General features: G+C 41.2%; 1 protein-coding gene across 6 annotated transcripts in view; it reads right to left on the bottom strand.

Annotated features, from left to right (window-relative positions):
• The window catches only part of LIN7A (lin-7 homolog A, crumbs cell polarity complex component), a 153,080-nt gene that overhangs the window by 99,954 nt on the left and 25,317 nt on the right, over positions 1–27,809 (bottom strand). For 4 of the 6 annotated variants that reach the window (XR_002344352.1, XM_021093058.1, XM_021093060.1 and 1 more), the window contains exon 2: positions 7,346–7,464. The exons of 1 other annotated variant lie outside the window; for it this stretch is intronic. Coding sequence is in view for 3 of the 5 variants with exons in the window: in XM_021093058.1 (XP_020948717.1) it covers positions 7,346–7,464 (119 nt within the window). In the remaining 2 variants the exon portion in view is untranslated. Of the gene's footprint in view, positions 1–7,345; positions 7,465–19,839; positions 25,199–27,809 lie in introns of those variants that run through there. One more of the 6 variants, XM_021093061.1, reaches the window with a different exon arrangement.

Genomic DNA, 27,809 nt, shown 5'->3' with positions numbered 1-27,809 from the left:
AATTCCCAGGCTAGGGGTAGAATTGGAACTACAGCTGCCGGCTTACGCCACAACCACAGCAGTGCGAGATCCAAGCCATGTTTGAGACCTACGCCACAGCTCGCAGCAACACCAGATCCCTGAGCCACTGAGAGGCCAGAGAAAGAACCCACATCCTCATGGATACTAGTCAGATTCGTTCCACTGTGCCACAATGGGAACTCCATAACTGATATTTCTATTAGAACATACTAAAATTTTGTGTTGTCACTAAAGTCACCAAATAGGTACCATTTCTTAACTACTGACTCTCTTAGCTAGGTACTCCGTCCGTCAAGGTACTTTATGTTTTATATCTCATTTGATCTAATCTTCCCCCAGTACCAGGAAGTTATGTTTAAAAAAAAATAAAAGTTAAATATAACCAAGATGACAGAGATTAAGTACCTGCAAAAGATCACATAATCAAGTGGCCAAGCGCGGATTTGAACCCAGGTTGTCTGACTCCACTGTCAGTTCTCTTTCTGACGCCATGTAATGTTCCGTCTATTTCCACTGCAGGACATTACACTGTAAGTCAACATCGACCAGCCTTCCTTCTTTCCTTCTTCTTTCCTTCCTGTGCCTCGCTGTCTTCCTCTTCTTTCCTTTCCCTTTTCCGTTCTTCCTTCCCTCTCTCCATTTTACCTTCATTCCCTCTCACTCTCCCTCCTCCAACTCTTCTTTTTCCTTCTCTGTAACCTTGTTCATCTCACCTTGACACTACTCATCCAAGCGTATGTTTTCTTAAGGTAATTACAAATCTATATGCTATCATACAACCAAACCATTAGCTTTCCCATAAAGCCGATTACATTTGCTGTGTTTTCACCCACATGGTAAATTAAGATGATGTTCACCACATGATAAATTAAGATGAAGTGCACAAGCACTTGGGCCGTAACGCTATGACCCACGTGACTGAGGAAGGAGGAGCAGTGAATGGCGCTGTGGCGATGACTATGCCCTTCAGTCTTAGGGGGCTTCCTAGATCTGGTCAAAAGAAAACTACCTTCTCTTCCCATCTGCTATCCATTTCCTGATTTACCAAAATACCATCTTTAGTGATATTTTGGACTCCACTACTCTTAATAATAATAGCATCCATTGATTTTGTAATGATTGGCTACCAGATTCAACACTGATGGTACTCCCACTATTAAAAACTGACAAATGACATTCGAGAAAGGTCAAAAACAAGTAACTATGTGGGGATTTGAGCAATGGTGGACTTGACTACAGTACTGCTCTCATGACTTTGCTGCTCCCTCTGATCCGAAAAAACGTCTCACGATGACACTTCACACGTGTAACTGGTGGGAGGCATTGGGGTGATAATTCCCAACCTTTACATGCCTCCAGGGGGAAAAAATAAAGAATCTCATTGGAGACTGAGAGCTCTTGATAGCAGACTAACACATTCCAACTATTTCTTCTTTGTTGATTATACTTTTAAGTCTATAAGACAAAGAAACCCCTTTATGAAAAATAGTATGAGACTTAGATGGGGGGGGTGATGCTGTAAAGTGAATGAGCTCTATCTTCAGGAAGGGGAAAAAAAAAAAGAGCAGGAGCAAATGGGAGATAACCTAGAAGCATACAAAATCTACAAGCGAAGAGTCTCGGAATTTAAAAATTGGTGAACCACCTAACAAGCGCTGGTACTTACACTGGTTACTAATTTTACAAAGTTTTAAAAAGATTTAAAAAGAAAAAAGGGAGCAGAGAGAGTTCCCTAGTGGCCTAGTGGTTTAGGACTCAGCACTTTCACAGCTGAGCCCCAGAATCAATTCCTGGTCTGGGAACTGAGATTGCACATTAAGCATGCTGCAGCCAAAAAAAAAAATAAAATAAAATTATCACAGCCTACCATAAATACACAGTTTTTTTTTTCAAAAAAATTTTTGTTTTACAGCAGTAAAAGGGTTTGATACTGCTTATAACATCTTTCCAAGGTAAGTCTGGTTTCGTGACTGTTTCAGCATCAGTCAGGATAGCTTGGGTTTTGCTGCGGTTCAAGAAGCCCAACATCTTGGGGGCTTAGAGTACCAAAGATTTCCTGCTGAGCCTACATGTTCATTAAGAATTGGCTAAAACCTACATTTCTCATTTTCTCACTCTGCAATCCAGGCCGATGGATCATTTATCTTACAAAACATCACTCGTCAGACAAAAATGGAAGGGAACATGGCAAATAATGCACTGACTCAAAGGCTTCCACAAGGAAGTGGCACCCATGGCTTCTACGCACACTTCCTTAGCCAAGGCAGTTGTCACAACCACACGTAGCTGGAAGGAGGATGGGGACACCCAACTGTAACACGTGCTAGAAGGAGAGACGAACTGGGGTATTTTCAACATCCGTTATCACAGAATGAGAGCTTCTATACAGAGTTGGTTTTATTTTCTAATTCTGTAGTTCTATATTAGAAAACACCAACACATACTATCTGGTGATCGGCCACGGAAGGCAGTTTTTAGTAACTATGTCATTCTGCATATTTGGTTCAAACACGCAAATCGCAGGCATAAATAGATGCGGAGTGAGTCTTCCCCACAGTCCTCTCTCAGCCACAGAGCACACCCAGACCAGGGAGCACCTCGCTCTGGAAAGCAGGAAGCTCGAATGCTTTAAACTTGGAAGATAATCACAGTAAAGAGATGGCTAATGTTGTGGTTTTTTATTATTTTAGTTTCAGAAAGAATGTTTTGATACTCTGTTGTGGAAATTAGATGTCCTCTTTAAAATATGGCCATTCATGTACTATTGATTTCTTTCACTGAGGCACGAAGAACAGAAAGGGCTGGGAAAAGTCCATCTCTTGGCAATTTGAACTTGAGCGATTTGAACTGTAATTCAACCTCTTAGGAAAAACCCTTATTCTAAAGTCAACGTTTATAAAATAAAAATTAATATCCTTTTCTTTCAACCCTTATTTTTCCTTATATTTTACTTTATAAGTTTGGGCATTCAAGCTAATTAATATAGTGACGAACTAAAATTTGAGGAAGCCACTTAAAATGGCAGAAATGATTTTTACTGCGAGTAGCAGTACCATAAATTGTTAAATTTCGTCCCTCATTCAAGAATTTATGCGAACATTCTTTTGTCAGCCAGTACCTCTCATTGTGGAAAAGAGCATCACACATTATCCCATTTCTCTGCCATTTATTTCAAAATTACTTGCACAGATAGGTGGAATTTAATTATTAATCAGGCCCCTGTAAGATCAGTGAGCAAAAATAATACAATCAAGTAAGTACTGCCAGAGTTCTCTTATGGTGCAGTGGGTTAAGGATCCAGTGTTGTCACTGCAGCAGCTGGGGTTGCTGCTGTGGTGCAGGTTCAATCCCTGGCCTGGGAACCTCCACATGCCACAAGTGCAGCCAAAAAAAAAAAAAAAAAAAAAAAAGAGAGAGAGACAGGTATTTCCAACTACTATCTGTATTCTGTGAATAAGACTGTGTGTGGATTGTCATTCATGTGCAACTTATTCATAAATCAATGCCTTTCTTAGTTGTATCAGTTGGGTCTTATTTCTGTACTGATCTCAACAAAACCTTTGTCAGCCTTTGTTACAAATTACAAAAAAATAGTTAACACTTTATCTCTTTTAGTCATATATTATCACTAAAAAACACAATTTCATTAAACTATTCTCCCCATATAATTGCTACACATATCGCTCAGAGCTAATTCAGTGGTTTCACCCAACTGTAAAGCAAAATACGGGACTCCCTCAGCCGGAAACAGTAACTACTGTTACATGTGTACATGACAACAACCAAACGTGGCAATAGCTTGTTCTGCTTTCTTCATAAGCATGACTTGGGCTTTCCAGTCTTGTTGGCAGTGGTGTGACCTGGACCTGTGTTTGTTCTGAATGCAACAAAGAGTGCTACCTCTCTAGTTCTTCTTCTTTCATCCAACTGTCATAACAACATTTATAGCTTTCATACTAGAAAGTATTTATTAACTAGCAAGTGTTACTGAAAAATCCAAATAAATTAACCAGAAGATTCTGAACATTATCTAGATAAAAAACCAAAACTTCAAAGGTTTCAAGCCAGCCAACAGTCAGTACCCAAGAGAACAGGAGTAAAATAAAATTTAATTGTCAAGTATTCACCTTCTTACATCATCATACTTCCTGGTTGTACTTTTCTCTCCGGGCTTGTGGGTTTACCTGTCAATACGTGTTCCTATTTTATATTTTTACTGCAGAACTTTTCACTTAGATGGATTCACAATATTATTCTACGATTTAGAACTGTTATACATGTTGGATACCTTTATCAATACTTCCCATGGTTAATACAAAACATTGTAAGAATAATAAAAATCTCAAACTTAACAAATATAAACAATACCAGGCAATAGTATAAAACATTAGCCCAGAGGAAGGGATCAAATCAATTTCTGTGTAACATGTATTGCCTCTTGTCTTGTCTTGTCTTTTCTTTTTCCTTTTTAGAGCCAAACTCGCAGCATATGGGACGTTCCGAGCTACAGGGGTAGAATCGGAGCTACAGCCACCAGCCTGCACCACAGCCACAGCAACTCAGGATCTGAGCCACCACAGCTCACAGCAAGGCCAATCCCCAACCCACTGAGCGAGGCCAGGGATTGAACCCGCATCCTCACAGATACTAGCCGGGTTCTTAACTCACTGCACCACAATGAGAACTCTCTGTATTGCCTTATTAAGAACAAAATTATTACTAAGACATTACTGTGAACATAAGAACTGATCTTATTCCAAATGTATAAAATATAAGGTAGATAGATTATATCATCTTTTTTTCCCTCTGAAATTTCTGAATGCTTATAAATCACAGGTTTCCGTGAGCCACTAATGAATCACAGAGCACGCTTGACCAACGAAGAGATTTGTAAGATATACTTATAATACCTGTATAATGTCTCCCTATTTTTTCTTTTTTAAAAAACTCTCATTCTCATTTTCCTTAGCCAACTCTTTAAATCAAAGGGCGTGTGTATTTATTTGAACAGATACGTACACCACATTTACAAATCTGGCACCAGCTTCTCTCCTAAGCTTCAGACTTAGATGCCTACCAGACCTCTCTACTTGGATGCTGAAAGGCACCGAGAAGTTCCTAGGACAGTCCTCTCCAAATCTGGTCTACCCTCAAAGATCCCATCTCATCATATCACCACTCAGCTGACTGTTCCAAAGCCCAGCCTGCAGAAGCCTGGGAGACTCTTCTCTCTCATCCATATAGCTGATATTGCAATTCCTATTGTCTTAACTCTCAAAAACATATACACTGAGTCTGACAACTTCCCACTACCTGCTCTGCTGCCACTTTGGTCCAGGCTGTCATCATCTCCTGTCTTACAGGTCCCACCTCATTACCTCATTACTGGTCTCTCTTAGCTCTCCTCTTGCACAGATGCTTGCACTCTCCCAGCAGTCAGGGAAACATCTTTGAAAAGCTAATCATGTCTGGTCAAAATTCTCCAAGGGCTTCCTATCATCCTTAGGATAGAGTCTCGTGTTCTTAGCACAGCCAGTGAGGCCCTGTGTGCTTTGCTCTCCAGCCGCCTCTAAGAAGCCCACCTTCCTTATTCAGCGCAGGCATAACTGGCTTTGGTGCTGTTTCTTGCATGAATTAAGGTCACTCTTGCCTCTGGGCTTTTTCGCTTGTGGTTTCCTCTGCCTGGAACACTATACCCTCCTGATAAATCCATGTGACTTGCTCCATGATTTCAATCAGGTTATTTTCTGACCACCCTAACTGAACAGAGCCTCACCTGGACTCCCTAGTCCTGCTCTGTTCTCCTCCTAGTCTTGTCACTTTCTGACAGTGTGTAATATATTTACTTATCATCATTTTTTTCTCAATGGAATGTAAGTTCCATAAAAAAGAGGCTCGGCACGGATCACAAGCCAGATTCCCAGGGAGCAGAGAGATGTATTTGATGCTTCCATTCTTTAGTCAGTTCTGTCAAAGTAGAAAGGTGATATACCTAAGATAAAAAAGCCAGCCACCAAATCTCAGGGGAGCAGCACTCAGTGAAGGAAGAACAGAATGTAGAGAGGATCAGCCTCAGTCTGTGAGTGACGACAGGAGGCCCCTGGCATTTCCACACATCTTATACCTGCCCCCTGAGCAGGTGATGGCTGAGAACTTACACACTTTGAGAAATTTCCTTTCAGTCTTTGGCCAAATTCACAGATTAAAACTTAGAGACAGAATTACGGTTATGTCCCTAAGCTGCATATTCATTAGTAACAAAAACTAAGCAGCAAACAACTTCATCTGATAAAGATTTAGCTTAAGCAGAGTCTAAGTCTAAGTCAAGTACCAGCAAAATCCAAATATTAACCGCCAGGGGAAGCTACGGTTTAAGCATGTAGTGAGAGAGGCTTTGCGTGTCTCTACTTTAGTTCCCTGAGTTTTTTTCGCTTAGTGATAATTCACAAACTAGCACTGCTGAGGCATTAGACTATGTATTAACCACAGCAGAGTTTCAAAGAGGAAGGGAGGTTGATATAAACTTTCCTTGAGAGGTATATGCCCTCTGTTAGGACAAACTCCCAGAAGCCATTATGTTCAGCTGGCTTTAGAGAGGATGCTGGTAGGTAATTCATTACTGGGGACTTCTAGTAGGCCGGATATATGGACTTGAGGTTCTAATTAATGAATTATTATTTAGTACCTGATAGGGAAGAGGGGATGGGATTATTAAATAAAACAATATATATGTTTCAAGTGAACTATCTTATAAACAGTAAAATTCATTTAATTGCATAGTCAGTTCCACCAGCAGTCAATAAAAATTTTCAAATAGTCATTTTAAAGACACTTGTTTCACGTCAGGCTTCTGGAAACCATTAACCAGGAAAGGATTTGCCCTTATTGCCCTGGACAGAAATGTTTGGATAACCATAACTTCAGTTGGTAGGAGGTTACTCTTCCAGATTACCTGTGGAAGACTTAGGTCTTTTAAGAAAAGCTCAGTCCCTGTTACTTATGATTATTTCTACCTGAATTTCCAGATGACTTCATGTGACACTGAACAGTTTAGACTACAGGTTAAAGTCACCTGCTGAGGCAGTCACTTCACTCATTGGGACCATAAGATCAACATTTGATTTTATATGAATCCATAAATCCTAACTGGTTCTAATTTTTGAATTTAGCAGACTAAACTATATTTTATTATCCATCCAAGCAGTTAAAAACAGAAAGATAAGATGTAATTACAATCGCAACAATTTCAACTGTTTGTGTGGAAGAGACATTTTCTACTCAGGACATATGGCAGGATATAGTTATTAAAATCTTAGTGTCATACCTCTCGAATAGCAGTACAAAACTCACTCTGAAGCACTTTTTTGAGGGATTGTAGCTTGTGCACTGGTACTTCTCCAGATTCCTGTAGTTTTTCCAGTAATTCAATTGCTCTGGCAACATCTGAATAAAAACAAACAAAAAAAAAATGGAAAGACATAGAATAAACTGTATCTTATCACCAAAGTACCATTACTCCAATTGAACAGTGACAGTGATAAGTGAACTTAAATTGCAAAATCAGAATTTATAATTCATAGCTTATTGATCTCATCTTTTGGTAAAAGGTCATTTAGATCTGTTCCACGTAATTTGTCACTAAACACATCTTCTTTCATGGCATTTCTCATCTTTATTTCTGTCACACAAATTAGTTTGCATGTTATTTCAGGAAAGAAGAGTAGGAAACATATCTTCTGTATATTGACACCCCCATAAGCAAATGAGACCGATCAATTTTACCTCTTGGATGTTTTTTTCAGTTTGACTTCTTTCATTCCATTTTTAAAATCACATCTGCATCTTTACATTAATTAGTATGATGATTTGATTAATGTACACCTCCTCCACTTGCCCATAAACTCCTTGGGGGTAACAACAGTGCAACCGCAGAGTTTGGTGGAGTACAGGGAATAAGTACTTGACGGATGAATGAAAGCATGAGCGGGCTCTCTCCACTTCTCTGCCGTACCATTATTTCCGACTCTCATCATCATCCCTCCTCTGTCCAACCAGAATCACTTCTTCTCCTTCGGCCTCTTCATATGACCAATAAAGGTATCTTCCTAAAATAAGAATTTCACGGAGTTCCTGTCGTGGCTCAGTGGTTAATGAATCTGACTAGGAACCATGAGGTTGCGGGTTCAATCCCTGACCTCACTCAGTGGGTTAAGGATCCAGCATTGCCGTGAGCTGTGGTGTAGGTCGCAGATGCGGCTCAGATCCAGCGTTGCTGTGGCCATGGTGTAGGTTAGAGGCTACACTTCCAATTCAAACCCTGGGGATCTCCATATGCCATGAGTGTGGCCCTTAAAAAGCAAAAAAAAAAAAAAAAAAAAAGAATTTCATCATGTACCCACCTACCAGTTTCTAGGATAGTGCCAAAACAAAAGTTTCATTAACAATTAATTTAAATGCCTCTCTTTCATTTGACAACATCAAAGGTTAATGTATCAAGAAACATAGTCTTTTTTAACCAGAGCTTTTAAATTCTCAGGAATAGTTCTGTATTGCTTGGAGAAAATGTGTTGAAGGTCATTTTATTTATTTATTTAGTCTTTTTAGGGCCATACCCACAGATTAAGGAACTTCCCAGGCCAGGGGTCAAATCAGAACTGCAGCTGCTGGCCTACAGCACAGCCAGAACAATGCCAGATCCGAGCCACGTCTGCAACTTAACACCGCAGCTCACGGCAATGCCTGATCCCCAACTCACCAAGAAAGGCCAGGGATCCAAACCATGGCCTCGTGGATACTAGGTGGGTTTGTTAGCACTGAGCCACAATGGGGACACTGTGCATTTTTAACTGCTTAAAAGACTATCTGGATGCCCACAGGTAACTTGTAAGTCTTAACATGTTTAAAACTGTACATTATATTTTATCTTAAAACTAGTTCTTCTAGTCGCTTTTTTTTGCTTTTTAGGGCCACACCCACAGCATATAGAGGTTCCCAGGCTAGGGGTCAAATTGGAGCTACAGCTGCTGGCCTACACCACAGCCACAGCAATGCCAGATCTGAGCTATGTCTGCGACCTACACCACAGCTCATGGCAACGCCGGATCCTTAACCCACTGAGCAAGGCCGGGGATTGAACCTGCAACCTCATGGTTCCTAGTCAGATTTGTTTCTGCTGATCCATGACAGGTCCTCCGGTTCTTCTATTTCTATAGCTGTATTTCCACTAACAGCATGGCCACCTAGCCTGTCTTCCAAGCTAGACCATGGCATCTTTCACATTCACTTCCACATGGAAATTAGCAAGATTCTATCTCAAAATGCCTTTTGAATGGAAGCCCTTTTGCTTAGTTACCTCAGGGAAACCTTTATTATTTCTTACCTGGAGTACTGGAATATCTCCTATCTGTTCTTTAAAGAGTTTTCTTTTTTGGTCCACCCCTCACACTGCTCCCAGAGTGACAAACTTCATTATTATATACATTTCTCTGCATAACACCTTCTCTGGCTTTCTACTGCCTACAGGGTGAAGTTCAGACCCCTTAGGGGTACATACAAGGCCCTTAACAACCGAACTCTTTTGACTCGGAAACCTCCTTCTGCCTATCCTATGTGTCGGCCATCCAAAGTTTTTGCTGTTCTAGAACCTGCCACAGAATACCGAGAGTACCGTGTCTGTGTGACTTTGTACACATGATCTGCTGTTCCTAGAATGCAACTCATTCATTGATCCAGTAGACCAGGCATGGGAGACAGCCCATTGCTCTTGCTCCCACAGCAATTCCAGGTCTGAAGGGTCACAGATATCCAGGAAAGTAAGCAAAAGCTATATACGCAGCAATACAGACTAGTACATGAATATCTAAGACATTTACATTATCCAGGAGGTCAGGGAGGATATCTTTGTGAAAGTGACAGCTAAGTGGAGCCCTAGGGAGAAGGTCAGATGAGGAAAAGCAGAAAAATGTTCCAGGCAAGGAAATGCTTACTGAAGTCAAGAGCGTGTGTGACAGTTCAGTATTGTTGAAGTTGAAACCAGGGCAAGAGTAGCAGGAGAGGCAAGATCCCCTCTTGGGGGGTATGTTAGGTGGTGTCGGGAAGACTTGGCTGAAATAGCATCTCCATGTCTTCCCTGACTCTCCGAGGCAGATCTGGTTGCTAACATATCCTTGTTCCCACAGTCCTTTGCTTACTCATCCTTTGCTAATCACTACTCTCCGTTATACTTCTTTTTGCAGATACATGTCTCCCTCCTTCTCTGCAAATCAATAAGCTTCCTGAGATGTCAGGAACAGTATCTTACCTGTCACTGTATCCGCAGTTCAATGAAGAGTATTTGGAAAATATTAGGTGTTCGTATTTGTTGAATTAATGATGGATTAATTAATGAGACCTGATAGAAAGGCAGGTCTATGTCTAGGTGGAAAAATAACCTCTCATGAGACTAAACTCCAGATCACCATCAGCCTTGGTCAAGACTGGCTTGGGTTTGGTGTTGGGGGAAGGATGCAAGCCTGAATCTGTAGGCTAAAGGGTATCACGTGACTGTACTGAAAGAAGTTCAGAAAAGCTGAAAATGACTATTCAGGAGTTCCCATTCTGGCGTGCACTTTAAAATTACCTGGGGTACGTTTAAAATTTATTTATTTATTCATCCTCCACATTTTATTGAGATATAATTGACATGTAACGCTATATTGATTTAAGGTGTATAACACAATGATACATGCATATGGCAAAATGATTGTTAGGATAAGTTATTCACGCCTGAGATTCACCCAAATCGATTGAATATATGGAACTGTGGTTCTTAACCTCAGCTGCAAACTGCAATTACCTAGGGAGCTTTAACAACCGTGGATGTCTGGGTCTCACCCCAGAGACGCCAGTGTGACTGGTGTAAGCTGGGGCCTGAGCATGGGGCTTCTGGACGGCCTCGAGGTGACCCTGGAGTACAGCCATGGCTGAGGAGCAGTGGCCTATGTGACAGGGTTTTAGAGCCCTGTGTGACTCACAGGTGCATGGAGGGTTGAGAGCCGCTGCTAGAAATGAATGGTTCTAAAGCATGCGTGTATCTCAGAACCACCGGGGGAAATGCATTAAAATGTAGGCTCCTGACCCCCTCTACCCCCATGTGAGGGACATGGGTTCAGGAGGTCTGAGAGTAAGGTCCAGGCATTTGCCCTTTAAACAACTGAATGATTTGAATCAAGTGATTCCAGCTGTTTCACAGTTCCCATGGTAAACAAAATGACAGTGCAGATTTCTTTCGGCCCCAGCATTCCAGAAACGTCTGCCTGTCTTCCACCCTTCTCCGATGCCTTGTGTAACAGGATACGGAATGGGGTTCTCCTCAGAGTCTCAGAAATTACTGCTCAAAGTCCATGACTGAAAGTCATCAGTGCTAAGTACCAGCCCATCCTCAATCACTACCCCTAGCAAAGGCTGCTCACCTGAACCTCCTGTGGATTTTTAAAACCACCCTGCTTCCTCAGACCAATTAAATCAAAGCAGATTTGTGGCTGCCAAGGGGGAAGGGGAGGGAGTGGGGTGGACTGGGAGCTCGGGGTTAATAGATACAAACTATTGCCTTTGGAATGGATTAGCCATGATATCCTGCTGTGTAGCACTGGGAACTATGTCCAGTCACTTATGATGGAGCATGAGAATGGGAGAAAATAGAATGTGTACATGTGTGTGTAACTGGGTCACCTTGCTGTATAGTAGGAAAAAAAAATGTATTGGGGGAATAACTATTAATAATAATAATAAATTCTAAACACAAGAACCTGTCACCAGGCTTTCAGTTTGTTTTTAAGCCTCCAGATGATTCCTATGACCATCCAAAGTTGAGAAATAATTTTTAAAAAAAGAGCTAAGAAACTAGACACGCTCCACCCTATTAAGACACGAAAGGCTGGGTCAGCCCTGTTACATCATACCACAGGCATTTTCCAGTCCTTATTAAGAGGTGATTGTGAGAGGAAAGAAAATTCACGGGGAACTCTCAGGTCATTAACTTTGGACAGAACACTAGGTCTTGTGCTCGTCTTCCATGAACTGGGTGAGAAGTGTTCCAATAGAACCAACTGGAGCCACTGGGAGGCTATCTGCAGAGGCAGACCAGAATCCCTCTCCCGGTCACAGAGGCAGTGGACATGGTGACCTGTCCGCCCTCTGCGCCCATCTGATCAGAGAGAGAGGACTGAAGAGCAGTGGCACTAGAGCATGAACCACTCTGCTGGTACCTACCTGCAGGGATCTAGCAGCATAAGGTCATCAGCTGTATGGCAGCTGGCAGGAGCCAAAAGAAGTCTAAGAACCAAGACTGGAAGAGATCAGCTCCCGCCATCCCAGGCCTGGTTGGTGCAACGAAGATGTGATAAGTGATAACTTGGATGTCAGATTGGGGTTTAAAATGAAATTGTGATTCCCTTCAGCTCTATAAAAGTACCAGAAATCTGCAAGGCCGAGATCTGGAAGGAAGCCAAAGAAGCCTCTGAGTGTGGGAGCTACTTGTTCTTAAAATGACTGCAACAGGAGTTCCCGTTGTGACTCAGCAGTAACAAACCCGCCTGGCATCCATGAGGCTATGGGTTCAATCCCTGGACTCACTCAGTGTCTTAGGGATCCAGTGTTGCCATGGGCTGTGGTGCAGGTCGCAGATGTGGCTCAGATCCTGCACGGCTGTGGCTGCGGCATAAGCCGGCAGCTTTAACTCCAATTTGACCCCTAGCCTGGGAACTTCCATATACCAAGGGTGCAGCCCTAAAAAGAAAAGAAAAAAGGACTGCAATAGAGTGTGAGTAGCTTATTTATGAATCCCCTTGAGGTTTTTACTGAGAACCTCCTCACACTTATTTTATGAAACCATGCTATAAAATTTGGTGACTAATACAGAAGTCTGGATTTACCAGGAAAGCTCAGGTTAGAAGGCATCTTAGAGAAGGACGGAGGCGGCTGCTGGACAAATGCAATGAAAGGAAGAAGATCTACAATGTTTTCCTGAAGTGGCCTCTTCCGCTTGCCTGCCAGCTCTCAAGTTCATGCCTCTACCACCTATCCCATTATCTAAGCAAAACACCTGGGAATTCCCTTGGCCCTCACACCCTCTGCATCCTGTGCATCTTCCCTTCTAAAGGCCACCCTCACAATAAATGTCTTTAATATCTATGAAGCAGGTGTCACCGTGTGCCAGGAGCTCTACACCTCTGAACCCATTTTATCCTATAACAACCTCATGTGTTGCTCAATCTCCACATTTTACGGTGAAAACACTGAGGCTTACCCGGACACAAGTATCGCATTAACAAGCAGGAGATCTGGGTTTGGAGTCTGGATCTAAGTGATCCTAAACCCTGCACCTTTTATTTTTCTTCCAACAAAAGTTTTCCTTTTAGTGGCTTTCTCCCTCAACATTCAGTGCTTTTATAATAGCCCTGTGCTCTGCAGGCTTTCTTGGTCAGAGGCTGAGCTCTTAATCTTCCCTTTCTCAGTAGATTAACCTGTATTCCATTTACCAGTATACCTCTCTCAGGTACTAGTTGGTGATCATCATTTATCAGTAGATAATACATGATACGATATTTAAATGATGGGGAAGAGTGTTTCTCAGCCTTGGTCACCCACTGGAATCACAGAGGTGAACTGAAAAGAACAAAAAACAAAAACCCTAACCAGATACCGTCATCCTACCAGCATATATTTCTGATATAAATGTTCTAGGATGTGGCTGGGCATCAAGATCTTCAGAGCTCCTCAGTGATACAATGTGTGGCCATGTTGAGCATCCCTGATACGGCCTCTCGAGGTGCACCCGCGGGGATTCTAATAACAATGTTATCTGTAACACTAATTGCTGTCCCAGATGGTGTTTAGTATGGCACGATTTCTACACATTTTACCTCTCTTAGCACAACGCACTTAGCATTTTACAGAAAAGGAAACTGAAACCCATCAAGGTAAAATTACTTCTCCAGGGAAAAAGCTAGTAAGATGCAGAGTTAGGATTTGAATCCTGGCAACATGACTCTAGAGTCTAGATGACATTTGACACATGGGATCCATCAGCACTTCCTCTCCAAGGCTGGGAACAGAGATTAAGCTAATCTGATCAACAAATGCTTGCTGAAAGCAGTGGTTCTTAAATTTTGGTCAACAAAAAAATTTAACCTTGGACCATTTATTAAAAATTGAGATTAAAAAAAAAGAAGCTGAGGGTGAAGCTTTGAAATCTACTCTTTTAGTAGTCATCTCGGATGGTGCTGATGGAGGAAGCGGTTCACAAATGCACTTTACAGGTTACTGATAGTTTAATATGTGAGCCAGAACAAAGTGAGTTAATGGCCATCATTTATTCCGTGTTTACTTGCCTTACTTAGATCATCTTATAAAATCCTCACAAATATATAAAAAGATTACTGTTTCCATTATACAGTTAAAAGAAAAAAAAAAACCCTAGATAGATAGATGAATTATCTGGCTTAAGGCTATACAACTAGTAAATGGTAGGACAAGGATTCCAAACCAGTTGTGTCTGATGCCAGTGCCCATGCTCTTATTTATTTCTCTATCTTGCCATGGAAAAGGGATTAGAAATAAAATAATAAAGGAATGGAAATCTTATTACTTAAATAGAGCATCATGGACCACTGCAAGCTGAGGCAAACAGATACAACACTGACCACAGTCCCGGACGATACAATACCACATGATCAGTTGAGTTTCTCACATTCTGGGAAACCACAGGGGTGAGCACATCCGACAGCAGAGGATGAGCCTTGCCCTGGGAAGACCTCCTTCGTGACCAGGTATCGCTCCTTCCAGGTAATTTTAACAAATGCGTTCATATTGATAACATCTTCTTCACTGGAATGATCAAATCATCACCAATTGCCTCATGATCATGAAATTACACTCTTTGGAAAGATTTCCTTTAAAATAAACTGAATGTCACAACCAAAACAACCAAATACTGGAACGTAAGTAGGATGAGCTCCCAGTGATCAATTAACAGCTTCTCTTTCCGTACTGATGATTTCTTATTAACTCGGTTAACATTTAGACTGCCGAATTTGACCCATGACTCATCTGCATCTGGAACGTGGATGAGGATGGAGCTGGGTCATTTAAGGCACTAATTCCACAAAAATTTATTGAGTACTGGGGCAAACAATATGAGTTACTGCCCCAACGTCATCTAAAAGCCTCATGTTCCTTGCATTCTTCTACTACAGAAGCTGAGAAGCGAATATACTTCTATTTCCAGACTCTTGTGTCATTTGGCCAAGTTGTTTAAGGGTAAAGTCACTGGGTACGGATTCCAGGAAGGCTTTTTAAGTGACCAAACTGCTGGCCTCTGCATCAGCATTTTGATCCTTGTGCCCCTCCCTTTCCTCGTTCTCCCGCCAGCCTTACGTGTGCCTGGAGGTGAGTCAGCCATTTTGTCATGGGCTAAAGCAGGTGGGGTGAGAAGAAGGATGGGGCCTTGCCCTTGATGTCATCACTGAGCTGTGCCCTGACCTTCAACTGTGCAACCCCACGATTCTTGTCTACGTGGCAAACCTATGCTCTACTACTTGGTTCTCTATGACTTACTGCTTAGTACAAACAAACTGACATAAGAGGACATGACTTTAAAGGCATTATACTGGGTTGCAGGGATAAGGAGTTAGTTGACGTGATTGAGAAACTACAGTCCTTTGATTAAGACAGTCACGGAAAGCCTCCCTGAGAAGGCCACAATGGACTAAGACCTGAGTACTGACAAGGAGCTCTATGTAAATCCAAAGGAGAAACATCCAGACACAAAGAAAAGCAAGGGCAGAGGCCCTGGGCTGAGGGCAGCAGGCCTACGGAGAGGAAAACAGGCAAAACCTGGGTCAGTGGAACCCAGAGTGTGAGGCAGAGACAAAGAGCAACAATGGTGTGGCTGGTAAACGATTAACAGTCAGGCCTCCAAAACGCAGGGACAAAACAGAAAAAGCCTGTCTTTGTCACATTTTCTAATTTCCACAGCGTAAATACTCCCACCATGGCCAGTTTCAAGCTACCAAGGGGACGCCGCTGACTTGCAAAATTCTCAACTACAGGCAGTCCGATCTGCCAAGGCAGAAAGGACTAACTCCAATCCACCCTGCGGAGGAAACAAAGTTTGAGAAGGGGGACAAGACTTGGGCAAAGATTTTCTTTCACAGGAAGGTCATATTATACTGCAGGGTACTTACCGCAGAAAAAAGCCATTGGAGAGGTTTCAGCAGAAGAATGCTATGCTTTGTTTCACATTTAATAAACAGCACTATGACTGCTCTGTGAAATATGGTTGTGAACCACAGGTACACACAGGAAACCAATTAAGAAGAAGGCTGTTCCAGTGGCCTTGGTAGGAAATGGTGGAAGTTTAGACTAAACAGCAGCAGTGGGGCTGGCACAACGTGGGCAGCACAGGTGGGGAGAAGAGTCAGTACCCTGGCGGGCGGGGGGTACAGCTGTATGACAAGGTCTCTACAGAACATCGCTCCAGCAGAAAAGGAAGGGTTTGTGAATACAGTCATCTGCCTCAGCCTGTGTCATCAATAATTGTGGCTGCTACTTTTACTCATACAACCAAATGGTGTCAACAAATTTAATAAGTAATAAGAATAAAGGTAGGACAAGAGTTCCCGTCGTGGATCAGTGGTAACGACCCTGACAGGTATCCATGAGGACGCAGGTTCGAGCTCTGGCCTCGCTCAGTGGGTTAAGGATTCAGCGTTGCCGTGAGCTGCCGTGTGGGTCGCAGATGCAGCTCAGATCGGGTGTTGCTGAGGCTGTGGCATAGGCTCCCATTCAAGCCCTAGCCTGGGAACGTTCACAGGCCATGGGTGCAACCCTAAAAAGACAAAAAAAGAATAAGAGGCAAAGTCTCACCCTGAAGACAAAACTGTTTTAAAAGGAAAGAGGAAGAGACCCTTTCTCCTGTTACTCTCTTCCTGTCCATACAGCATCTGTCCATTCTGGGTCCGCAAGCGGTTCCATAAAGCGTTTTACCACCACACTGAGCGGCTAGAGAATATGGACAAAAACCTCAAGGTCAGAGACCTGGGAACTGCAACAATGTGGAAATACTGATTTTATACAGTTACCAGGGATCTCAATGCGAATATAATTACGATGAGATCTTCATAAGGCGTGCCAGGCACACGTGCCCCATGTGCCATCTACTCCATCTTTTCTTCTAACCCGTTCCTTCTGTGAGTCCTGACTTCCTGTTCTATTAGTAACAACGTTTGAAGAGGAAATGTGAAATCAGAGAAATGGAATTACGCTACTCAAATTTGATACGGTGACCGGATGCCCTCTTTTTAGACATACTAATACCTGAGCAACAAAGTGTAAGTAAAATTGCTCTGGACAGCTAAACCTAGCCACAAGTCAGGATTTCACACACAGTGTTGGAAGAAGACATTTTATTTATTTATTTATTTATTTTGTCTTTTTGCTATTTCTTTGGGTCGCTCCCGCGGCATATGGAGGTTCCCAGGCTAGGGGTCGAATCGGAGCTGTAGCCACCAGCCTACGCCAGAGCCACAGCAACGCGGGATCCGAGCCGCGTCTGCAACCTACACCACAGCTCACGGCAACGCCGGATCCTTAACCCACTGAGCAAGGCCAGGGACCGAACCCGCAACCTCATGGTTCCTAGTCGGATTCGTTAACCACTGCGCCACGACGGGAACTCCAAGACTACATTTTAAATAGTGTATGTGAAATATTGACTTACTTTCGCCTCACAATATGTCTAAAAATTGGACCAAAGAATGCTCGGTTTAAAAATCTAATGCTGTACAACACAGCATGTGCACCAACAAACAAAAATAAATGGCCAGTAGTGCTTTCCACTGCATTGCTGTGAAACGAAAGGAAACTGTCAGAGTTCCCACTGTGGTTCAGCAGTAGTGAACCCGACTAGCATCCATGACAATTGTGAGTCCGATCCCCAGCATTGCTGTGGCTGTGGTGTAGGCCAGCAGCTGCAGCTAGATTCAGCCCCCAGCCTGGGAACGTCCATGTGCCGCAGGTGCAGCCCTAAAAAGGAGAAGAAACTGTCAGTTTACAAGTTCCTGCCGAGACATGATAAGCCACGAGTCCTTCTCAGCTGATACTCATCTCTACCTGGACCCACCCACAACCTGCCCCGTTTCTTAAATGCGGACTGATAAGTAAAACCTAGGAAAAAGCACCTCAATGTAAACATGCTCAATTAAAAGCTTTACTTCCGATGCTGTTAAATACAATTCCACTTTATGCTTATTTTCAAAAGTTGACTGACTTTTCTTCCTGGGATTTGGGATGACATTGAAGTATACCACAAAAATGAAGTTTGACAATATTAGAATTTTTAAATAGTGAATTTATAGAACAAAAAATCTTAGCCCAGACTCTGCTCCAAGGGTTTGTCAAAACCTACTGCAATCAGAACACTTTTGTGTGTGTGTGTATGTGCGTGTATGTGTCTTTTTGCCTTTTTTAGGGCCGATCCTGTGGCATATGGAGGTTCCCAGGCTAGGGGTCAAATCAGAGCTGTAGCCACCAGCCTACACCACAGCTCACGGCAATGCCAGATCCTTAACCCACGGAGCAAGGCCAGGGATCGAACCCGCAACCTCATGGTTCCTAGTCAGATTCCTTAACCACTGCACGACGATGGGAACTCCCAGAACACTTTAAGCTACAAAATGAAAAGGTGTAGTTGCTAAGAGATTCTCTGCAGTGGTAGGTGCCTGTTTCATCTGATTACTTACACAATAAACAAATCTTGAGGTATACAAAGCTTAGGCCATGGCTTACTCTGTTAAACAATCCCTGTTATGTGGCTGGAATGAATAATGTGTCCCCAGTTTTTCTAGGAACTATATTCAGCATTTTCTTCTTTTTCTTTTCTTCTTTCCTTCCTTTTTTTTTTAAACTCATCTAATTTTCCCAAGCAGCTATAACTGAAGCTTGATTTGCTTACCATCACCTGAGACCTCAGAAAATCAAGTTACAACTTCCTTTTTGCTTCATCTTTCTGTTCTAGCTATTATATTTGATGTCTTTCCCTTCTATATTTTCACTTCACTTTTCTTTTTAATCTTGCACCCATGTCTTCACATAATGACAGCCAACTGTAACCTTATTCCTAATGAGAACGACATTAGCTCATCTCATTTTTTTATTTCCAGCCTTCTTGGCATCCATGCAAATAAACACCTGACTTGATCATGTTTGGGGAATCTACGAGGAATCAGACCCGGCCGAAATGTGATCTGTTTTGCATGTCTGAAAGAAACTGAACAATCTACTTGCCCTCTTTTATGCTAAATACTAAAACATCTGTGTCCTATTAATTTTGTATACTCCACTGTATCAAAACAGAATCATGACAATTGTAGGTACTTAAAAACTAACTGTTGAATAAAACTGACTATATGAAATTAAATGTTATATTAAGTATTTGTCTTCACTAGTTACAATATTATATTAAGTCTGATTTGAGAAGATTTAAATTTCTTATAAAATGTGAACTCTGAGAAAATGAGGATTTAAGGGATTGGACTCCATATTTTTGTAATGATCAAATTTAGTCTTCTACAAGTGAGTGGACGAAGAACCATGGGTATGACTTGGAAAGTGGATCAGGGTTTATTTTAGCATTCAGGAAAACGATTATTTTACATTCTCTGGGAGGTGCAAATTGTTTCTGAGATTTCTTAGAAAATTAATGGGCGCTTCTTCATTAGCCAATTAAGTACTGGGATAGCTGCAGGAATACTACTGCCATACAGATTCAAAATGCAATACCTCCAAAGTGCATCACCAGCCACGGCCTGTCCGTTCACACTCCCCCTTCCAGGCACTTCACCTACGGCCTCAGCTGATTTTAGACGCCGTTGGCTGAAAGAACAAACACACCTTTCACAGAGCTTTAATTTAACGTTAAACTGAAATCTATGCATTTTGCCTTTCCTTCCATAACTCCTTATCTGTCCAATGTTTTCTCAATAAAAGTTAGTTAAATAATTGCTGTCTGGTATTTTAAAATACTAGACACAAAATGATACGGATTGTAAGGGTATTTCCCTGACAGTGCATTAAAAATAACCAAACTTTTATTGTACATTGGTTCGTGATTCCACCTGTGCCTAACGTCAAATTGGAGTTTTTTTCCCCCTGGTAATTATTACTAACACATCCTAATTCCCTTTTTCATGGTGCTCAGGAAATTGGAAGGAGAAGATTTTATCAAGAAATTGCTGAAGAGACACCCAATCAAGTTGGATGTTTTCAAAGAGCTCATTATAAAGAAACCTTACAAATTGAACATTTCGTGTTTCAAATATCTCCTATACTAGAGAACGGATGAATGTTTTTATCTAAACTGACACTTTGATATATTATTCTGCTATCAAGCTACTTAATAATATGTTTCCTCTGTTACCTCATCACTACTGTATCATCCTGTCATTTGGTTTCTTAGTTACTCTGAGAATTGTAAGGTGAGGTTAGTGCAGTGCTATCTACGTCTTTAAAAGATGATTAGAGGACAAAGCGAAGCTCTGTGTTTGCAGAAACCTGTGGTGAGCGGTTGTTGAAAACATGACTACTATCCAGCTGTACAAAAGATGATTTAAAATTCCCAGTGAAAATCATGAAATAATGAGTTTCTGCTCATTACATTAGATTTCCTGGGGCTGCTTTCCATTGATGTTCCTTTCATAAACCAAATTTTTGGAATAGAGAAGGAAAAAGAATTGTCTAGTAAATTATTTCATTTGTATAGCAAACTAATAGTAACTAACAGAGGCGTTACTTGGCCGTAAGTACAGCTATACGATGTATTGATAAATTTAAGATTACAAAAAACAAACCTGAATACTTTTTTCACCTAATTATAAAATAAATTCACTCCTTAGAGAGGTTTATAGAGTAAATACTAAATTCAGGCCTATGCTTTAGATATTTTCTTTGTTGAAAAAACATTTTATTTATGTAATCAAGACTATCACTAATCACGCCTTCTAAAATTAAAAACTTTCAAAGATGATTCAAAATAATCTAACTTTAGCATAAGATTCAGGAGCTATTTCATTTTCTCTAAATCCTAAAATCATTCTTTTACTAAGATTTTAACCAGGAGTATAATGGCGATTTCATTTCTTTAAATCTTAGTTTTATCGTTTGTTTGTTTGTTTCTTTGTCTTGCCTTTTCTAGGGCCACACCCGAGGCATATGGAGGTTTCCAGGCTAGGGGTCCAATCGGAGCTGTACCGCCGGCCTGTGCCAGAGCCACAGCAACGCCAGATCTGAGCTGCTTCTGTGACCTGACTACAGCTTATGGCAACGCCAGATCCTTAACCCACTGAGCGAGGCCAGGGATCAAACCCGCAACCTCCTGATTCCTAGTCGATTTGTTAACCACTGTGCCACGATGGGAACTCCTAAAATTTTAATTTTATGATCAGCCTTTACATTATGATTAACTGAATTCTATCTCGTATTTTACTTACTGACTTACCAAGTATTTTTCCATTAATTTTAACATGCTCTGGCATAGTTAAAATATTTTAGGAGTATCTGTTATTTGAAGAACACATCTTTGTACATTCACCAAAACCTGGATCTTTCTTATCAAAGATAAAAGTTTTAGCTTTTCGATTTCTTGTTATTGGGCTTTTCTGATTTTCCACCACCTCATGGTCAATTTTAAGCATGTCTGTGGTCCTACAATGTACATTTCATCTTAATTTTCATTTTTTTGCTTAAAATTTGTATAGTACTTCATCTTTTAAAAATTTCAGTATCCATAGCTATGTTCTAGTTCTCATTTCAACATAAATATCGCTGCTCTTCCATTGACCAACTTTGAAAATATATTCATTTTATTGGTCTTTTCAAAGACATAGCATTTGATTTAATTAAACATATTTTGTTTCATTGTCATTTATTTAGTAATACCTGCTTTTACCCATACTATTTCCTTCTTTATCAGTTACTTAGATTTATGTGTGTGTGTGTTTTAATGACCCTACTTTTTTCTCAGACTACCACTGCAGCAACATTTTGCTTCTTTTGATCATTTCTTTGTAGTCGACCAATGAATTTTGATTTGTGAAAGTAATTACTGCTTAGAGCAAAATGTTTTCCAAGAGAAAGTTTTTAAGAGGATTATACTTTACTTTCTGATCCTGTCATATATTGATCAGAGAAAATTGCTTGTGTAAATTCTCATTTTGGATTTCAACATTTTTGGAGCCATACATGGCAAATATTCCACAGATGTTGTAAATAATAAATACAGATACTGACATATGTAAAATGTGTGGCTCCAGCTTAAGCGATTTACTGAAAGTTCAAATAGTCTTACTTCTCACTGTCTATTTATCAGCAGTCAATTTCTGAGGAAGTTGGATTAATTGCTAATTGCTCCCGCTAACAGTTTCTGCCCCATGAACATGTACTGCTGAACTCTTCCTAGGCATGGAAAGGTTTAGGATCCTACGAGATTCTTAGGAATGTTACTCTATGAATATCATGCTTCGTCACGTTTATTTTGGCTTGAATTCCACTTTAATGGTTATTTTTAATACGATTTAACATTTTCATTCCAACTTTCCCCTGGTTTTGCATCTCCCACCTCTTTTTTCAAACTTTCTCTTTTTGATTGTCTCTCTTTCATATCAGTTTAGTATTTTCTTGATTTTCTCTGATATTTATTTGTTAAAGCATGTATTCTGTTTATTCTCTGAATTCTTTCTCTGAAGTCATTTTTTTTGAGACAGGTACTTTTATAAAAACGGTCATTCTCAAAGAGTGATTTTTGTTTGTTTGTTTTTACTTAATATTTAACTTTAGGATTTAGAAGTTCTGGGAGATGAAGTCTGCAGGCTGGGTTATAGACTACAGATGAGGAGTTCATTTTAAAATTCACCAACAAATCATTTACTTGGGTAAAAACAGATGCTACAACTTCATATTAAATTAAAATAACAATATTTTCCTGTCAGATGAAAAGATTTAATCCCATAGACCTCTAGATGTCCTTAAAATTATACTTGTCCCTTTTCTTGTTCGTGACTCATTAGGATCTAAATGATTCAAACTAAACAGGCAAATGCAATAAACCTGACACGACTTGTTCAACAGAGTCTTAAATGTATGGTAAAAAGCAGGGTTTTGTTCCATTTGAGAGAAGATTAAATAAAATAAGCTTAGCTTTGTTTTATCTTTTGAATAAGATAATATCCCAATCCTTAAATCTGAGTATGATTCACACTTTAAAATGCAAAACAAATTACTCATACATAAACAAGTTTAATTTGAAAGGCATTATTTTTCAAGTGGTATTAACATAAGCTGCTCCTGTCATAATTTACTGAGTAGTTTTATCTTATTTTAGTGACACCTACACTGAATATCCTAACTCAGGTGCAAGAACTTCATCACATTATGATAATGCTTTTAACACATTTATTTTTGCTACATTTATCAAGGGTTTCTCTGACAGGTGAGGAAAAGGATGACCAGTGTCTCTCTTAGGGATCCCTTGTCTTCTATACGCATCTCAATGTCAACCCTTAATTGATGCATATAAACAATGCAACAGAGGAAATTGCGCTGGTTTATAAGCACTGATAGATGGAGCCTATTTTTACCTGACGTTTCAATGACAGAATGGCAGTTCAAAGGCCATCGAAGTTTGAAAGCAGTGACTGAGAAAAGCACACTGTTTACCTGAAAATCACTGTGTATTGAACGAAATTACATCCTTCTTTTGTACAGGGGGTAGATGGCTGTCACATTCCAGGAACATTTTAAACTAAATTCAATATGAAATCAACATGGTTATTTTTACCATGACTCTGAGATCTTCTTTAAAAATGCATGCTATAGGAATATATATGTATGTATTAGATATGTGTATGTGTGTTATTGACTAGTTCTTAAAAGTTACTCAAGCCAGTTTCCTGAGAAGGGCAAAAAGAAACCCTTTGTATGAGTTGAACCACTATTATACCAGGCAATAAGTCGGAAAATTCAAATAAGCATTTTAAGAACTCCAACATATAAGTATTATTTCATTCCAAGAAAAAATACGAATTAAAAATGAGGGGTTTGTGGTGAAAAAAATCAGAACTAATTAGTTTTATTTGCAATTAAAATATCAAAGAATTCACATGACAGGCTCTGAGTTGAAGAAAACACAGGTGCCTAATTCCCAAACTACAAAAAACAATAGAAAGGTGACCATCTGGGGAGAGCTGGCTGACTTAATTTTCCTAGGAGCTCACCGTCTGCTCCATCATTTTCTTCCAAACTCTACATTCTGACCTTGAAAATGCAGCTACATTTTTTGATACATGCATTTCCTCCTAAACCTAAATGCAGGCAGATTTCATTATGCAAAGGATATTAAGACAACAGAGGACATACTGTGTTGTCTTTTATTTCATCTCAGTTTTCTACTTTTTAAAGGTTTTATTTCTCATGGTGATGCTTTCTCAGCCATTCTATAAATTCCTACACTTTCCATGATACACCTGCACATGACAAGGACAGCTCTGAGAAACAAGTGCTGCTTTGAGAGCCGTTCAAGAAGGCCCCAAAGGCAGACCTCTGAGAATGTCAAGGAAGAGACTTGGAAACCTAGGAATCCCGATGTGGACAAAATGGACCGTTACAGGAAGGATGACAAGGCTAAAACCGTGAGCAATTCCTGGCTTGTCACCACACACTGATTGCCCAAGTATGCCGAGGACGTTGGGATGCACCTTACTGACCTGGGGAATTAACACACTGAGCATAAAAACAGCTTTTCCAGTGGGGATATATATACCTATCCATCTCAGTCTGAATTCTAAAAATGATGCTCATTTGCAAGTACTTCCTTTCAAGTACTTCTTGCAAATACTTGTCGCCCTACCTTTTCTAAAACTAGTCTTTGGCTCTGTTCCACTTTCTTTCTTTTTTTTTTTTGGAGGGGTGGAATTTGCAGCTATTGCTACCTCAAAATCTGTAATTCAGGCTCTAATCATTTCGAGATTATTCTCCTACACTACCTATAATGTCTATGCTTCTGAAATTTGTGTCCAGCCTTGAATGCTTTCCAGGTGAAAGCCTAATTTACACTTCGTTGTTCCCCAGTCTTTTTTTTTTTTTTCTTTTTTTTTGTCTCTTTAGGGCCGAACTTGGGCATACGGAAGTTCCCAGGCTAGGGGTCTAATCAGAGCTATAGATGCTGGCCTACACCACAGCCACAGCAACGCAGGATCTGAGCCGCATCTGCACCTACACCACAGCTCAGGGCAACGCTGGGTCCTTAACCCACTGAGTGAGGCCAGGGATCAAACCCTCATCCTCATGGATCTTAGTCGGGTTCATTAACCACTGAGCCATGATGGGAACTCCTCCCCTCTGCCCCTCAGCATCTTAAAGTTCTTTAAATGTTAAGCTCAGCTCATCAAGTTTGTGAACCCACATGTTCCCACTTTGACTTTTTCCTCTCCCCGTTCTCGCCGTCTGTTTGTCAATAAGGCACGTCCACTATTATCTCCTCCTTCCTTTCCATTCCCGTAACTCCTCCTCAGATTCAGGCCGGGTCGTCCAGATTACACCAAGAACACAGTCCCCAAGTGTCAAACTCTCCCAGAGACTAGGAGGGTTCCTGAAATAATGAGTTCCATGACCTGCATATTCCACACGCTTGGGATTCACAAAGGGTGAAGAAATATCTTCAAGTTTGTTTAACCCGAAATTTGGGGAACCCAAGGATGTCTAATCCATTGACCATGGCAGCTTTTTCAAGGTGGACCCTTGAAAAAATAAGTGTCTCCCAGAGCCTCTCGTCTTCCCCATACCCTCAATCCTACAGCCAATTTTCATGGCAGCTAATAAGCATACAGTCAGATGATTTTTCTTCCCTGCTTAAAATTTATAAATCCTCTCCATTACCCATCAAAGTGAAGCGCCTCTATCTGTCTACAATCTGTATGTTTAATCTTACTTTCATGACTCCGTTCATCTCTGCAGTTCACCAGATGTCCAGCCTAGGTCTAGTGTACTGCAACTGCTCATTCTCAGACCAAATAAATCTGTTTCATCAAATATATGCATACCATCATTTAGCAATGAATCTGCCTTGTGCACACCATCCTGGTACTACGAACATCTCTTTAAAGACGACGGTTTCCTGATGCTCTCCAACCCTAAAGCAAAATCTACTTTGCTGAAGAAAAACATATTTACTTTCCTCTCTCTCCACAATGTGAAAAACTGCTGTAGACAATTAAAGCTACCTGCACTGAATATTTTTAGCAAATTCATTTGTCATTACTGCGTGATTCTCCTGAAATAAAGGTATTAGCATCAAGTGGCACTGAGCATAACTGAACCTGATGGGAATCTGGTGAGTCACTGTGGAATGATCTTATCTGTCATCTTCTTTCACCAGCGTCAAAATACATATTCTTGCTCAATTAAAAAAAAAAGTAACATCTTTTGAAAATATTCCTAAACATTAAAAAATTGCAGGGTATAATTTAATTGAAATGGTACTTATTGGTCAAGAAATATTTCGTTGTGCATCTGCTTTGGGTCAAGCAGTGGTACCAGGCAAAAGGCAGTCAGGATTGGCACAGCTGCTGCCACAGTCTAGTTCTTACCATTCTTACAGACACAGGAGTTCCAAACGGTGCTGAGTATGAGAACTCCCTCCAGCTACTGTACTAATTCTCTGCTCCCTTGGAAAGCAAACGTCTTCCAAAAAGGTGTTCACGCTGTCTTACTGTCCTTAAAATATCGGTTCTCATCCTCTCTTGAGCCCACACAAGAAAACCTTTATCTGCTATTTCAAAATGAGGGTCAGGGCCAGCAATGGCCTTCGCACTGCTTATCACAGCAGGCCACAGGGCCACAAGAGCACCAACGCCGGATGCTCACCCTGTGAGCCCCAGTCCTCTCCCCCGGCTTCCTTTCATTGGCTTGATCACCACTGTCCTTTGGTTCTCCTCCCCTTCTCCCCTTCGAAGTGTTGTAATTGCCCAGAGCTGAGTCATCAAACATCAATGGTTCCGTCCTCCAGACGGCTTTAAATACCATCCCTGTGTTGACAATCCACAGATTTATGTCTCCATCCTGGACCTGTCCCTTGAGCTCCAGGCTTTTACAGACAGCTGCCAGCTCCAACTCTTCATTCCAGTGTCTCCTAGATATCTCAGCATGTCCCAAACCGTACTTCTCCTGGACAAAAACCCCTCCCCACGAGGCTCTTCCGAGGTCTTTCCACTCTCAGGTGAAACTTCATCTTTTCAGATTCTCAGGGCAAACACCTGAGGCATTATCCGCTGCTTCGTTTCTCCCACACCTTATTCTCAACCCTTCATCAAATCTTGCTGCGAAGTCTTCCAAGCGTGTCCAGAATTTGACTATCGAGCACGACCTTTCCTGTTACTACCCAGACCCCAAGAACCTGACCTGGGTTCTTTCAATCACTTTCTAACTAACCTCCCCGTCAATAAAGCAGAGGAAGCCCCTTCAAACTAAGCAGCCCACCTGTGGCTTCAGCGTCTTGCAGCTAAAGTCAAAGTCCTGCAAACAGCGCGCCTCGCTGCCTTAGCCAGTCCAGGGGCGCAGGACCCACCTACCTCGAGGGCCGGGTTCGGCTCCCCCAAACGTTCACGTCGCGGTCTTCCCGGAGGCAGCGGGGCCGCCCTTGGCAGCCGCAGCCACGGTGTCCGGCCTGGATTCCCCAGAGTTTTGCATGACGACCTGCGGCT

This window comes from Sus scrofa, chromosome 5, assembly GCF_000003025.6.
Source record: "Sus scrofa isolate TJ Tabasco breed Duroc chromosome 5, Sscrofa11.1, whole genome shotgun sequence".
Classification (NCBI taxonomy): Eukaryota; Metazoa; Chordata; class Mammalia; order Artiodactyla; family Suidae; genus Sus; species Sus scrofa.
This window is presented reverse-complemented; position numbering and strand designations above follow the sequence as displayed.